Here is a 16,023-nt window from a genome sequence, read left to right as displayed (position 1 = left end):
ATTCATTCACGCCAGTCAATCTGTGATCAGCCCCAAGCACTACTAGAGACTGTTTTGATAGGGGCTGTTCTATGAAAATCCACAGTTCAGCAAAGCTACTTTCAAGTTCTTAAATCACCTTTTAATGACTCATTACTGCCTCTTAACTTCTTCCAGCCACTCAAAAGACATGTATCACACATTCAGCTTTAAAAAAATAAATAGATGAACACTGATACCCAATTTAATCAAAACATTGATGCAAATCCCAGGAGATGACGTTGTGCAACAGGCTGCCAGGGGCAAGGAGTGCACTGCTGTGGTAAGCAATTTGCAATAGCAGTCAGGACAAGTGAAGAAATAGGCAGTGGGGCTGGGGTGGGGATTTTCACCAGCCTCTAGAAAGACTCCCTGCTCTACATGAATTATAACCAAATGCCTTCACTACAAGGAAGTCCTAACACCCTTTCCCTTTTCTTAGGTAACATCTCAACATGCCCAATTCCTCACCAACAGCAGATAAGCAAAGAGCTCCGGGGTGAAATGGATCTCTAAATACTGCAGCAATGCCAAGTTCACAGAGGCTGTTTTTCTCCACATTATTTATATTTGCAGTCTATTTTTCATCTTACTATCCCAGCAATACTGGTTTAATATTCCTCATCTAATTTTTTTTCCCAAAGCAGTACAAGTCTGCCCAATCCCGCATCTCATGATGTCCCTTCCTGCCAGAGCAGAACCTGCCTGCGGGGGGAAATCAACTTTCTCACAGAGAAGAAGTTTAGTTAGACACATGCTCTTTCTGAGAAGCTGAATGGTACCTTGAACATCTCCTTTCTCCATCTCCCATCAGTGACTTGTAAAAACAGTGCACTTGTGCTCTAAGCCAGCAGAATTCAGATACCAAGAAGGGAAAAAGGAAGAGAAAAACCACACAGCTCGTATCCAAAGCAAAACACAAGTATTTCAAATTTACAAGTGTCAGAGGAAAGCACCGCCCTAAGCCCTTTCATTAAACATTGACAGAGAGCTCACCTGTCTATCTTAATCTCCAGCAAACAAACCAAGTTTGTAGTCAGATGTGTTTAGCTGGATTAGAGATCACTTTCCCTCTCACCCCACCACATTTAGGGCATGAAACAGAGATGAGAGCCTCAAAAATACCATCAGGTTTGGGACTGATGGCTTTCTCCCAGGTCTTTTCTCAGCACGTTTTCCTGACTGGGAGATGTTATTAAGAAAACAAACATAAAAACCACAGGCTAACTTGGTGAGTTTGACAATATGCTATGTGCCAGGGGGAAAAGAAAACAATAAACGTTCATTCTCTTACAACATGTGCTTAACTAAGTCCCAGTTCAAATAAACAGCTGTGCCCAGACCTTGGCTCCGAGGGCAAGCCTGTGCCATGAGCTCAGCACACCTCTACCTTACCTGATGCCAGCAAAGGGCTTGTAGGGTGAGCACAGCCTTTCCTGGTGAAAACTTATTCTTGCTGCAAAAAATTATTTCAGCTTTCCCAAGCAAAAGTTGCACTGACAGAAAGGGCTTAAAAACCAAAGGAACTGTGCCAGCAGAAGACAGAAGACAAAAGAGGCTGCCAAGTTTGTAATGGCCTTATGTAGTCGTTAACCTGTTCATTTGGCAGAGAAAAGCCGTCAGTAGATCCCCTTCAAAGCAGTTCTTATTCACTAGCTCTGTGGGGAGGTAAAGGCCCGACCCAACAATCCCCACTGGAGCATCCAGCCCGTCACAAATGGCTTCTACACACACCACCCTTGAGTGGCAGCACTGCCCTGGGTCTACATACGGAGCTGATATGGCAGAGCACGAAGTCATCATCACAGCGGGCTCACACTAAGTGTCCTCAGCCCCATCAGCCAGCATCTGTGAAGAGCAAAGCCCCAAACCCCTCCCTTGGGAAGTGGCTGGGACATATAGACCTTCCAGAGAGAAAAGCAAGGATATTAAAATTCCTTGAGGGACTTACCCTTGCCTTTGTTCTCCCACTGTTGCTTCCTCACAAGTCCAGCACACAGGAGCCAGCACAGAGGTTTTGCTGTGTCACTGACAAGGCAGGAGCTCAGCACCCACCTGCTCTCTGAGTGCTGAAGCTTTGGCAATCACTCAAGGTAACAGGTTAGCGGCATGGAACATTGCTAACCTCCACTCTGTCCCTCTTCCCCTCCATCAGATACGGGAGGCAAACACCACACACTGCAATGGCTCTTCAGGCATGTCTCTAGGTGACACTTTCCACCTCTCAGTACAGTTGTCAGCTCCAGAAAAACAGGTCAGTTTTTATCCTTCCCTCCTTTAGAAACAATAAAAACCCCTCACTGCTGAGCAGACCTCTCAGCATTGTACTTCCAAACCTCGAAGTCCAATTCCATTGATCAGTTTACTCCTAATGTCTATAAACCTGCTAGGTCTAGTCCCTGCCCACCTCATTCCCTCAGCATGTCACACGACGTACTCTGCTTTATTCAGCCTGCTCCCTCACTCGCTCACTCCAGTGAGAGACACACTGTAGTTCAAAGCAAGAGTTCCATCCAAGCTGCTGTTGGATGACAGCAATGTCCCTAGCACACACTGCTGCTGCTACAGAAGCAGTGTTTGTGGCTCTGCCAGCCCCAGCCGCTGTGTGCAAGCCACCCCAGCCTTCTTTGCCAAGGCTTCCAGTGGACTGTGCACGAGACATATCTTCATGGGTTCAATTTAGCAAGAGCCTACTTCAAAGGCAGCTTACAAATACCTCAGTCTCACCCCAGACTACAGCTGTACTGTTTCCTGTAAGGACTCAAAGCTCCTCCATCTCTGTGATGTGTTTAATGGTTTGATTTCTGTGGAGCTATTTTGGAAAATGCAGCTTCAGTAATGAACACGAGCCAAAGATTCAGTCCAAGGCATCTCATTCTCATATCCTGCCAGATGAGTAAAACTGTGTGAGCTATATCAGAAGAGAATCAGCTCTACCATGTGAGCATCTCCCCATCCAACATCTGTCTCACTGAGAAATCTATTTCCCTTAACATGCATCTCAACATCTGCTCTTGAAAAAAACAGCAACTGACAATTTCTCTCTGGCTCCTACCATCCTCCCTAACCACTTCTACAGCAGTTAAAAAGTTAAAAACACAGCCCAGCCCTCAAGCCACACCTTGCTATCAGCAGTACAGGTACTACTGATGACTCATGCTCACAACAGCAACATGTCCCAGACCTCAGACTGTCAGGCAGTCACCACTGGAACCAAAGACTTGCAGTTACTGACAGTTTGGGTATTATTTCAGATTAAAGTTCATTTGTACAAACGGACCACAGTCCCCTTAAAAATAAACCCCAGCAAGGACAAAATCTTAAACCAAAATACATATTACAATTTTTTAACCAGATCAGAGACAGCACTGCAAGGTTCTGGGTGTTGCACTGGCAAAAAACAAGCAAAAATCCCCAAACAAAACATTCTGAAACCAAGGAACACAAGTGGAAATCAGTACTTACATTAAGAGGCTGAGAGTTCTAGTGTGTACATTGAATTTTGAGACTTGAAGTGCTTCCTAGTGAAAGTAAAGATCATTCAAGGGACATCCTATTCCAGCCAGCAGGAAATGTCGTAGGACAGATCTAATCCCCTACAGAAATGTCTTCCAAGACCTGAAGCTACTACAGTTACCCGAGACAAGGATCAGAGTGGGAACAGCCAGTACTTGAGCCTAAACACCCAGGCTCAGAGCTGAGAAGGTGAAATGGCAGCACGACACAGGTATGCTCATCCATCATTGCCAGTGTAGGGAATTGAAATGCAAAGGTTCAGTCCATGGGCAGCGCAGTGACAGACCAGGAACGAGAGCTGGGTTCTCTTCCAGCACTAAAGACAAGCCAAGCAGAAGAGAAAAACAAAAACCCTCAAAGGAAGCACAACAAATGCAGAGACAGAAAATTCCTGACAAACATGGCTAAAAGGAGCTTCCACAGAAGGGCTTTGAAAGCTCCGGAGTTCTTCAGCCTCTGCTGCACAACAAGCAAACAAAATTGCTACATTTCCAGCAATGCTTTCTGACCTCCTGCCAATATGATTCCAGCTGGATTGTACCAGCAATCCCAGAAGCAATGCTAACAGCAGCCTTTAAAGCCAACAGTGAAACCAGATGCTGGAGGTGTCCTCATCTGAGAGCAACTGGCAAGTGCAGACCGTCAATAAAACATAAAATGAAGATGCATTATCACTTTGAGTATATCATGGGTGAGCAACCTTGGGAGAAAAGGAAATTTGCAGACAGGAAGAGCTAGTGACTCATCTCCGGCATGGACGAATTCCATCAGTCCCACTGCAGGCATAGGCTAAGTCTAAGTCACTAAGAGATCTCAAGAAAGGCCATTATTTACATAGCTAATTACAGCAAACATGTATCACAGGGTTAAAGCATGCAGTACAGCCATGACATTTGGCAAACACAGTAAGAACTCCTTTCGGGACTGTACCATACCATAGCAGCCCCCAAAGCTCAGTCCCACCTATCCTCAAGTGCTCAACAGGCTGGGAAGCCACCAGCAGCACAACAACCTGTGTCACACCGTCCTTCCAGGAAAAGGCTAGTCCTGTGCACAAGCCGTGGTTATGTCAAGGGGGAAGAGTAAACCTCAGCAGGAAAGAGCTGAAACTGTGAGATGAATCTGTTCTCCACAGCCAAAGGTCTAAGAATAGCAGGGGCACTCATTAGCCATAAAAACCTGAGTGTAAGTGCATGCACAACAGCACGAGGAATGCTGACAACGGAGTGCTCCCAGCCTCAGGAAATGTCACTTTACTCTACAAGAGCTCAGCTCCACAAAACAGAGCTATATTCCTGTGTCACTAGTCTCCCAGTCAAACATCAGACTGCTTAAAGCAGCAAGAGCTGCACCAAAGCCCCCACTGGAAAAAGTTCTTCAGTCAGGTGACATGAGCCCACTCTTTAGACAACAACATAGCAGATAGCGCTAAGAAACTTCGGCAAGGACCAGCACACCGGGAATACCTACACAACCATGCTGGACCATTGCAGGAAATCCTCGGGCAAGCAGCAGCACTGCAGATCAGGGATGATAGCTGAAAAGCCAATTCCTGCTGTTTGTGGCTGCAGGTGCTGTCCTCACGAGGCACAGCACAGACAGGACACAGGTGAGTGACCAAAAAGCCAGTCAATGACCCAAGGCCACTGTGCTGGGCTGAGGGCTCAGGGTAAAGGCCATGAGCTGCAGTGAGGACAACACCACAGGTGCAGTGGAGGCTCAGCAGAGAACAGCTATGGCTTCAACAAAGGTGCAGAGGCAAATCTGAAGGGAATGATCAGAAAGAAGCACATAGTCAGCACACATCCATAGCTAGTGCTGAAACCAGGAGTTAGGAAAGGCCCCGGCAACCAGATGGGTTAACTCAGCAGAACTACTGAGAGAGAAGGACTAGAAAACCTAAGACAGCCAAGTGGAGCAGGGCAGAAGCCACATCCTCAAGAAGGCTGTGTCAGAGTGAAACACTGGCTTTAACTTGTTACAATATCTTGCATGAGATCACGTTTCTAGCAGTTATTAAAAGACAAGTCACAACAACTTAGAAGGAAATTGGAAAAAAAAAGCACAAAATACAGGGCAGGAGAAAGCACACGATGTCCTCTCAAAGTGCTGCAGTGGCAGCATTCTTGTAAATAACTCTCAGAAAGCAACAGCTTTTTTCCAAACCAGGTAGTACTATGAGCCAGCAAACATCCGTGGTGCAAGCCGGACAACCTTGACTTCCTAGAGATCATATAGAGCATGTCCAGCCTGCCCAGGAAATTGGGAAGAGCAGCAGAGATTCAAGAAATGAGCAACAGCCTGCAACCTCATTTCGCATGCACCACAGTCTTATTGATGCTGCTCTCATATTCTCTATATCCATGCAGACCCATACTCGGACCCAAGAACACAAGTCACCTGCACACAACAGCCTCCAGTCTGGGCTCTGAGCATTACATTATACCCTAAGGTAAAATAAATCCGTGCACTGCTTACTCTCAGTGTGGAATGCACACTCCTTGGCATGACAGAACTTCAGTCAGCATTCTGGAGACACATCCCCAGCACAGGTGAATTTGGCACAGTAAGCACAGTGCACAGCTTCAGTCAGTAGAACTGCTCAGTGTTTTACTTGGCAGCAGGCTGTCAGCATCGGCCCTGCTCGGGGCTGTGCCCGGGTGAGAGCTCAGCCCTGAAGGCTGCCATGGCTCAGACACAGTGGGATTAGTGTGATCCATGTGCTAATGGTCACTCACAGCACACAAACAGCTGGTGGCTGCACGGAAGGCCCTGTGGTGACCAAACCTCTGCCATTAGCTCAGCCTTTTCTAGTCATTCACTTAATCCAGCGGGGTTTGCTCCATTGCACTCCCTCCTCCCGGAGAGCAAGATTTATCTCGCTCGGTGCAGGATTTATCCTCTGGCCGAGCGAGGAAGTGACCTCTTCCTTCTTTACCTTTTCCACAGCCATTCACTGTTAAAAGCCCTAATGCTGCTCTTGCAGCCAGCCCGGGGAGTGAGACACAATGACCTCCTGTGGCAGATTCCTGCACGGATTTCTCCCCTTTACCACTAGGCTACAGGGACTGCAGCACAGTTTTACCATCAGTTTTTATTTCAAGACCAAACTTCTCCTAGGTTTCCTTTCCTCACAAACACAGCTTTCACTTTTCTTGGTTTACTAACCCAAGTGATGTTGCACCGATGGCTTTTAATATCTTTTAAAACAAATAAATAACTTCTGTTGGCCATGAATCTGGGCCAGTGTCATCAAAACATCACAGAGCAAAACCTAAAACCAGGGCTTGCCTTCCTTTTCCATTATTTAACAGCGCACTTCAGACCTACAAAACAGCACATCAATATAAACTAATGCATCCTCCCAGGGTCCTGAAGGCATGGGGAGATATCAATATTTTAAAGATAAAAAGAGTGAAGCTAAGAGAGATTTACTTACTCACAGTCACGCAGAGTCTAAACGGGAGCTGGAAAAAACCACCTGGTGGCCCAGACACTTGGTTATGCTGAAACCTCTTGGCAAGAGCACTCGCACACTGTGTTTTCCTGAGATTACCTAATTACTGCTACATACGCACAGACTTCTGTGGTCTGCGCCTAACAGTTCACAGCGAGTTTCTCCTGGGTCATTTTTATTTCACAAAGAGATTGCTGACTATCTAATTACTAGAAAAAGAACAGAATCAGTTAAATACTTACCATATTTTATGTACAATTCCACTATTATGAAGTCTGCTTAAATAAACAGAAAACAGTACAAATAAGTAACTGGCACAAAATCATAGAAAATTAGGTTCTACCTACAAAACTGGTTGCTGTTTTAAGAAGCATCTAGAGATGAGAAGATGAACTTAACTGAACTTAGAACTTAAAATCCACTATGCAGAAAACAGCCACAAGGACTAAGAATAAAATGAGGCAATATTAAGACCATTGCTCACACGGGTACTTGCATCAGAATTAGAACACTACCAATCAGTACTTCATCTGCTTTCTAACTGGAAAAAAAACAGCATCCAATTTTGTTTCCCCATCATGATGATTCTTGATTAAAACAAGCAAGCATTCCTAGGCAATTCCATCAGAGTATCTCTTACCCAAGGGAAGAGAAAAGGATGCAATACCCAAAGGCCGAAAAACCATCCTCACCAAACAGCAGACACCAGTTCAGAACCTTTTCGCATGTCTAAAAGGCACAAACCAACACAACACTCCTGGTTTGTGGTAGCCTGTGAATAGACATAAGCAAAGCAAATACTGACAGGTTTGGAAGGCTGAGGTACTGTTGGAGCTGAGCTCTAAGCCGAGGCACGGGCACAGCAGTCTCGGGCCATCTCTGCTGCTGTCTGTCCTACATACAAAGGACCGCAGCTCCGCGTGCTCCAGGACAGCCGCTTTCGGATCCCCCAGAAGCTTGGGAGCCACTGGGGTGTGTGTTCGGGGGTTGGTATTGTTTTTTTCTCCACAGCAATTAAAAACATTCTTATAATTGGTCATGACTTTGCTCCTTCCAACCCAAACTTGGCAGGCAGAGATATTGTAAAGCTTTCTGGAACGGGCTGCAGATAACCTGCCACAGAATTTCTGTGTGCTCTCTGTGATGGGTTTCAAAAGAAGCCTTTATTAGAACACAGACATGTTTACTTCCTTGCAACGAGAACTGTCATTCCAATTCCTGTAATTAAATCCACAATTTTGACAGCTGAAACTGTAGAAATAATTGCACTGTTAGTCAAAATAAGTTGTTACTGTTCAGACTCTTGCCAAGAATGCTTTAAAAGCTTGTAATACGTGTTTCAAGTAAATCTGAACTGAATCTTCATCCATTCCACCTCACTTCCTTTCTGGAGCAAAGATCTTAAAATCTTTCCTTTTACTGTGCAACCTTCAAGTCCTGCACAAGATTTTCTGCCAGACTACTGCTACTTTCCATACAACATAAATATTACACAACGCTCTTGTACTGAGCACTGTCACACAAGCCATGCACTTTATGGAATCCCGTGTCTCTGTCCCATAAGTTCATTTCCCACACATGAGAAAAAGAAGTGAAGTCCATCCGTTTCTCAGAAATCTTGCTTTTTTTACACCAAATACACCTACTGCACCAGTATTACATAGGAGCAATCCACAATATCACTTCTTTTATGAGACAAGAAGCCAACACTATTAAGCACTAAAAAGTCTTTCCAACCACTTTTATTTTTCAGCCACTGGTTAGAGAATGCCATCACAACTCCAGCCATAAAGGAAGAAATCTCATCTCCAGCAAGCAGGTAGCAGAAGCACCACGGTAGACAATAAAAAGCTTTACAATTTTAAAAATTTTGTCTTCCAAAGCCGACTGTGCACTCAGAACTGTTTAAAGCAGAACAAAGCAGCTCACAAATCCCAGCAGTTGAGATAGGTGGCCTGAAGTTTGTTTTCTGCACCGGGAACAAGAGGCTCAGGCAGCAGCTACTCCACACAGGTCTCCCCTTCTTCCTCCAAGCAGGTGAGACCGAAAAAGCTACTTCCAACAGTGCAGGATCTGGGATAATCACCCAGAAGGCCCAGTGAACACATGGAACAGCTGGAACAAAGGCAGGAAGCCACCTCTCACATCCCTAATGCAATTATGGGATGGTTTAGCAACACGTCATTTACAGATGGAGGCTGTTTGCAAAATGCCCTTCTGCCAGTGCAGTGCCTAGTGAATAAATATTCCTCTCTAGAAGAATAGGACTGACCAGCAACAAAAACAGCACTGTTTTCGGAAAAGCTAAAAAAAAAAATGGGTTAAGAAGCCCCAAACATGCCAGGTAACAAAAAGCCTCAAATGTCCTGGTTTGCAGTGCCTAATAAAACACACCCAAAAATTCACTCGCTATAAACAGAATTTCACACACATTTGGATTTAATTCAGTGTATTCTATGAAGAACTTCTTCTGTCAAAAGCATCATAAAACATTTTTGTATACCTTAAAACATAATATTTCAGGTTATAATAAATTTCCCTCAGCAACAAAAATGGTTTTTACCTTTTACTTCCTAGGAACGAACAAATCATCCATTATAAATTCATGCAACTAAAAAAGCACTGAAGAATCTAAAAACCAGCTACCTTCTTCAAAATTAAATAGTAGTTGGGCACAGAATAAATTAAGAACATCTATAAAATACTCTAGAACTCCTTGATCTGATCAGAAACTGGCACAGCATTTGCCAGTGCTCAGAATCCTTGTCTCCTCAGAATTTGTGCATGTTACTCCACATAATACTGAACAGACGTACCGATTTATTTAATAATTTCCCTATTCACAAAGTTTATTTGTTCCTCACAACCAAATCACCAGCACTGAGCCATGCCTCTCCAGAGGCCTCCTATAAAAGAAGGAAGAAGCTGCACTTGAGACTTTGATCACACAGAAGTTTGGAATGGTTTGACTCTGCACTTCAAAGAGGATTACAACATGCTCAAAAACTCCTTGACCTGCAAAGAGAAACAAATATTGTCAATCACACTAAGTGTTTATCAACAGAAATAGGCAGCAAGTATATTTACCTCTCCTCTGCTTTATGTTTTACTACAACCTAAAGAAACAGGGAAAAGAAGCCCTGGCTCAGCTGTGACACTATCTGTCCATCCAGGACAATTCCAGGCATGGTACCTGTAATGTAGCAGATGCAGGGAGAGACACGATGCAAAGATGCTCACTCCTCCTGTGGTGCTGAGCTGCAGCCCTCTGTCCCAAAGGACTGCGTTATAAGCAGGTGTCACCCAAACAGGAGGAGGATAATGGCCACCTCAAAAGAGCTGTCATTTGGAAACCACGGAGTCACGCCCACTGCCTGCACACCGGCCGGATTTCATGCTCGTGAACAACCCAGGGCACCTAATCAGGATGTCCCTGACAATCTGAGGCTGGCAAAGGAATAATGAAGCAATGCCCACCAAAACACACGGCTCAGAGAAAATCCAACGCTGGAGATCAATGCAAAGCTCACAACTCCTGCCTTTAAGTTTCAGGAACATCCTAGGAACTAGGCTGAACTGAGAACATTTTTCTCTGTCCACTCAAGGCAGGGTGCTCCACAGAAAGGAACTGTTTTCTAGAGGACACGATGCTCTTCTTTTGGCAAAGGCTCTCCTACACAGAGCCCATCTGTAATCGTTTTGTCCAAATTCTTGATGTGAAATGGAAACAGATCTTGGATCACACTCTCCAACCGTGACACTTCCCCTCCCAGGTCAGGGCTCAAAGAGGTGGGGGAAAAAGAAGAGGTCAAACTCCTTCCTGTAGAGAAGGGAACTCATAACTGTGCCAAGACTGACTTAAAAGTCACCACAAGCAAGCCACCCTCTACTTCAGAGAGTAGCACCAGTAATCCTGCACAGAGAACCCTGTCAAGATTTACACACCAGGCACAGTTTCAGGATGAGCATCATAACAGGGGTAAGAAGAAAGGACACAGGGTCTGGGTCCACACACAGCACACACCAAAGCCCAATTTGCCCAAAGCTTCGTCAAGTGTACCTCTTCCCTGGCTCCATTTAGGAAATACCAAAAAACAGGGCAAACACAGGGCATAGGCTGTTCCCAGACAACCTGACAGCTATCCCAAAGAAAATTCCTCCAAAATCCACACTAAGTTGCCAGAGCTTGGTCTTATCTCATCCTGTGCAGATGGGAAGCATGCTCCCTCTGCAGCTGCCATCTCCGGTCACTCCATCCATTAACAAGCTCAATCAGGAAGACTGACTGGTTTTAACCAGGTGAACCCTTCCACTCCTGCATGGATCAACGGAGATCAAAGGACAAAGCTGCTTTTCTCATGAAGAAACTCTTTTATTTCCCAAGAATGGAAAAATGTGTGCAAACCACTGTTGAGGTCTGTAAGTCATTGCAGCTGCTCAGTAAGTCCAGTTGTCTTTGCCTGAATCCCACTGGGATTCAAGTACCAAACACCTGAGCAGTCAAATGGTATAGGTTTGGCCTAGCTTTAAAATATATATTGCCATAGGCTGTAAAACTGTTCATTACCTGAATGGAACTCTGTGACTTAGATATATTAGAAGGATGACTAGAGTGTAAAGTGTATCTCAAGAGCAATATGAATCATCAGTTTGTACTGCTTGTAAAATTTTACCTTTTCGATCATGTGATCGTATTTATCCTTTTTGCCTTTGAAGTCTTCGTTAACATCAAGTGTTAAAATCGGAATTTCCTTCAGATAGTCAAAATCTGTTCTGTATTAGGAGAGGAACAAAGCAAATATTAGTAGCTGGAAATAAAGCAGAGAGCATCCAAATCCCTGTCAGCATTTTCACTCTTAAGAATCCCACAAAAATAATTGGATCTATACATTTCAGCCAAGAACTCTGAATTTACAGTTTTCCTCCTGGGATCTATCAGCGATTCCCAGACATTGTGTTCCCCCAGCACCTAAGTGGATAGCAGCACACTGTGTGCATCAAAATGAGTTCAGCTGAAGCCTCTGCTGCTCAGAATGCTGTGTGAAGAGAACTTGGAGCACACTGCACATCCAAGCAATAATGAACGTAATGCAAAGACACTACTCCTAAGCAAACACTGATAGAAATGTGCCTGTAGTTCAGATTTACATATCGTAAGAAAAGCTCAAGTCTCACTGGGGGAAAAAGAACCACAGAACATCCTTACAAAGATTTATCCATCCTCAGGGAACCACTCAACAAACCCTACCGCAGTGTCCTGTGCTGCAGCCAATTTTCATGTTTGTAGTGAAGCTTCTCCAGATATTCAATGGGGATTTCTTGTTCTTCATCTCTTCCACGCAAATAAATCCTATTCAAGCATTTCTAAAAGCAAAAGATGGTAAACAAAAATAAATAAATTGGTGTATTGCATGCCAAGAGCACAGAAATAGCCATTTGACATTACAGACTAGCATTACAAATCTTGTTGAATTTGAATATGAACAGAATATATTTCTGGCTCTTAGGAATTGTTTTCCAACATTTTAAATCATTTGTTCCCAGCCTGAGTGCACCTAAAGCCTCAACAACAGGCCAAAATTGTTTAAGTGCTGTATTTTGTAATTTAAATATATTTTCCTTTCTTAAATAGAAGAACAAAAAGCCCTCGGAGTTACTCCACTGTATTACATTCCAGTTTTTTATAACAAAACTGAAGGCATGGAAGCTGGAAGCAAGGAAATATGGAAGCAATCTCTAAGTTCATTAGAGCTCTTTTAATCTCGTGTTTTTCCCTTGCTCAAGCAAGTTTCATACTCAAAAGAGATATTATTCTGTTCTCTCCTTATAAACAAATATTAGATGGCCCCAGATCAAAGCATGGTCCTAAGGCCTCGCATACAGGGTGTGCTTTGGCCTGGCTTGGCTCCAGCACGCCAGGTGTAGGGGCTTCACAGACCACCCCCACACCAGCGCTATCATTTCCGTAAACTGCTGTGTCTGTTCCCTGTACAGCTATACTGCTGATGGAACAGCTATTCCTAGAGGTACTGTGTACTTTCCTGGAGTCGCTTGCTTTATTCCAGCGGTGTTTTCTCATTTGCTGTTCTTGTGTATTGTTTTTAAAATGAAAAAATCATTACCATCACAGTTGACTTTAATACACACAGTCTACATTTGAAAGAACATTATTTTTAAGTACTTTCAGACCTAGTCTCAGCTCAAGTATTGCAGCCCTCAGGGAACAGCGCAACCTGAGCGGAACTCTAACCATGAGAGGCAAGGCCCAGAACACAGACTTGGTTTTGGTGCTGTCACATTGGTACTCCTCACCTCAGGAGTGGCTCGGAGATAAATGATCCCATCCAGCGCCAGCCTCGAGCCAAACTGTTTATTTATCCAGTCGTGCCAGTCCTGGTAAATTGTCCACTCAGTCTCATTCATGCAGTCAGACTCATATAAATTAGCAGCAAAGATGTACCTGTGGACATCAGAGTGATGGAAACAAAAATTCTCTTGGATCAAGAATCCCTTGGTTTGCCTCGAAGTACAGTAACTAGAGGAGAAGCTGAGTGGTAACGCTCTCCTGGACTGGAATTACACAGCTGGTATTCTCCTCCTGGAGCTGTGTGCAAGAAGAACACCAACATTTGCAGCTCAGGGATGCAGGAATAACACACAGAACACAGCTGGCTGGTGCACTGGATCGTTTATTTACAGTAAATTAAAACACGTTATTTTTGCAATGTATCACAACAGGGGGAACACCTAAGGATTATAGGATGGGGTTCAGTTATCAAGTCTCACCTTCTGAATCCAGAAACGCAGGATAAAGTATTTACTTAGACGTTTTTTTGTTAGCCATAAACTAAAATAGTTCCACCTCAATGTGAGGAAGAACTTATTTCCACGAGGGTGGCCAAGCACTGGAACAGCTGCTTGGGAAGGTCAGTCTCCCCCTCTGGAAGCGTTTCAACCACCTGGACTCATGCCTCTGTCACCTGGCTGGGGGCTTGGACTGGGTGATGTCGCAGGCAGAGCTCCCTTCTAACCCCACACACCCCAGGATCTGACCTGGGGGAATTTCCACGCGCCCCCTGAGGGCTCCAGCCCCACGTACCTGTCGCTGTAGACGGAGCGCTCGAAGAACACCACGGGATCCCGCGCGTCCTGGAGTTTTCCATCCAGGGCTTTGAGCTGAGCCCGGATCCTGCTGAGGCACGCGTAGGTCTGGAAGGTGAAGGCCCAGCGCTCCGGCTTCTCGTACATCATGCGCAGCACGTTCCCGCCGCTCCTCTGCGACGTGCTCAGCTCCTGGGCCGGGGGGGACAAACGCAGCGCTGCCTAACGCTGACACAACACGGCTGAGGAGAACTCAGGAGCCAGGGGTCCCCATGACATCTTACACCGACTTCACCAAAATACACCGCGCAGAAAGGATCCCCAGTCCCTCCAAAGCCACTCGCACAGGAAGTAGCGCCTGGATTGCCAATGGAATCACAGGTAGGTGGAAAAAAAAATCCAACCACTAAAACCAAGTGAGCACACCAAGTGAGTTCTCAGTTTCCTAAGACATTTCGGAGCACGTTTTTCATGGCACAGGTACAATCGTCTCCACACCTGCTTACTTCACAGTGGCTACAAGTAACTGTTGTAACTCTTCACCACTTTCAGAAACTACATCTGCGGTTGAATAACATTTATTCCATAACAGACCCAACAAACTGGAAACAAACTTTCACATTGGGAAAGCAACTAGCAAAAGTGTTGCTATCACACAGAGTCTGAAAAATACCCAGTCTGTTGGATATACTGGTGTTCTGAAATGAGAGGAACATTTGACTTTTTTAATTCCTATTTTACCTCATAATCGTCTCCAGAGCTTGGTTGGACATTGCACCATCTAGCGACAGGCTCGGGAACCACTTCCCAGTCCTCTCTGGCTTGTTTTAGAATATTCACAAAGGTGGATTTCCCCGAAGCTGTAGGAAAAGCATGCAAGAACAACGCCAGTGAGAAACCCACCACACAGCGGTGTTATTTAACTCTGCCCTCCACCGCCATAAACCAGCCTCCCACACCCACCGTGACGCAGATCTATTAATGGAGCAACAGGGTTTTTCTTTATCTGAATTTAAAGAGGTTTCGCAACGCTCCCAGGCACCTGCGTGCTGTGCAAGGCCAGGAGTGGGATTCAGAAAACCTTGAGATCCCCCTCGACTCGGGAAATTCTATCATTCCGGGTGTTTTACACCACAACAGCAAAGACAAAGCTTATCCTGGACTTCATCACCGAACAGATGAATTAGTTACAAACTCTAATAGAAAGCTTGGGGGTTTTTTTTCTCTCTCAAATCTCATGTTTTTTACGGCGTCAGGATAAAGTCTCCGACATTATGAACTGGCTTGTTTGTGCCTCCTGACCTGATTAAAAACCTTTTACTGAGGGAAACGGCCAGGAAAATCCTGTGGAGACATCCCTGTTGCCCCGCTGTGCCGTAGTGGGAGGAGCCCTCACACAGGGAAAAGGGGGGGGGGGGGGGTCAGGGGGGAAAAAGGGAGGCGGAAAAAGAGGAGGGAAAAAGGGCGGGGGGAAGGAAGGAAGAAAGGGAAGAGAGAAAAGGAAAAATAAAGGAAGGAGGTAGGCAGCGAGTTCGCAGAGCTGTGCCTCCCCCATACTCGGCCGAAAACACCCAGCGCTGAGGCAGCCGCCTCTCCCTCCAGCCCTCACCAACTCGCCCTTCCCCGTCCCTTTCCCCGCGTAGGCGAGAGGCGCCGACTCACCGATGTTGCCCTCCACGGCGACCTTCTTGAGGCGGCCTTCGGTCCTGCTACGCTTGGGCGGTGTGGCCATGGCGGCCTGAGGGGGCGCGCGGGGGCTCCTGAGGGGGCGCGAGACGAACCTGAGGGAGCGCGAGCCCCGGCCCCGCGCGCGCCGCCTTCAAATTTGGCGCGCGACAGCGGCGGGCCCGCCGGAGCGGGCGCTGACGTCACGGGCTCGCGCCGGCTCGCCGATCCCGCCGCAGGCCAGAGCAGCGGCACGCGGAGCGCGC

The 16,023-nt window shown here is 45.8% G+C and overlaps 1 protein-coding gene across 1 annotated transcript; it reads right to left on the bottom strand.

Annotated features, from left to right (window-relative positions):
* Window positions 1-8,717: 8,717 nt before the first annotated feature.
* DCK (deoxycytidine kinase) lies at window positions 8,718-15,912 on the bottom strand. The gene is made up of 7 exons (XM_014884898.2): window positions 15,755-15,912; window positions 14,834-14,952; window positions 14,091-14,284; window positions 13,304-13,451; window positions 12,240-12,355; window positions 11,665-11,764; window positions 8,718-10,006 (listed from the first exon to the last, which is right to left on the bottom strand). Exons 1-7 carry the CDS (start codon window positions 15,822-15,824, stop codon window positions 9,980-9,982), a joined length of 774 nt encoding a protein of 257 aa, XP_014740384.2. The 5' UTR covers window positions 15,825-15,912; the 3' UTR covers window positions 8,718-9,979.
* Window positions 15,913-16,023: the final 111 nt, after the last annotated feature.

The sequence above is a fragment of the Sturnus vulgaris genome, chromosome 4, assembly GCF_052056855.1.
Source record: "Sturnus vulgaris isolate bStuVul1 chromosome 4, bStuVul1.hap1, whole genome shotgun sequence".
Lineage (NCBI taxonomy): Eukaryota > Metazoa > Chordata > Aves > Passeriformes > Sturnidae > Sturnus > Sturnus vulgaris.
The sequence above is the reverse complement of the archived record's forward strand: the minus strand, read 5'-3'. Positions and strand labels throughout refer to the sequence as shown.

Excerpts from the sequence above, each read along its gene's own strand:
- DCK (XM_014884898.2), bottom strand. The coding sequence starts at position 15,824 with ATGGCCACACCGCCCAAGCGTAGCAGGACCGAAGGCCGCCTCAAGAAG. Across the intron at positions 13,452-14,090 it reads CGCTCCGTCTACAGCGACAG|GTACATCTTTGCTGCTAATT; the intron begins GTACGTGGGGCT and ends TGATGTCCACAG. Across the intron at positions 12,356-13,303 it reads ATCTCCGAGCCACTCCTGAG|AAATGCTTGAATAGGATTTA; the intron begins GTGAGGAGTACC and ends TTTTGCTTTTAG.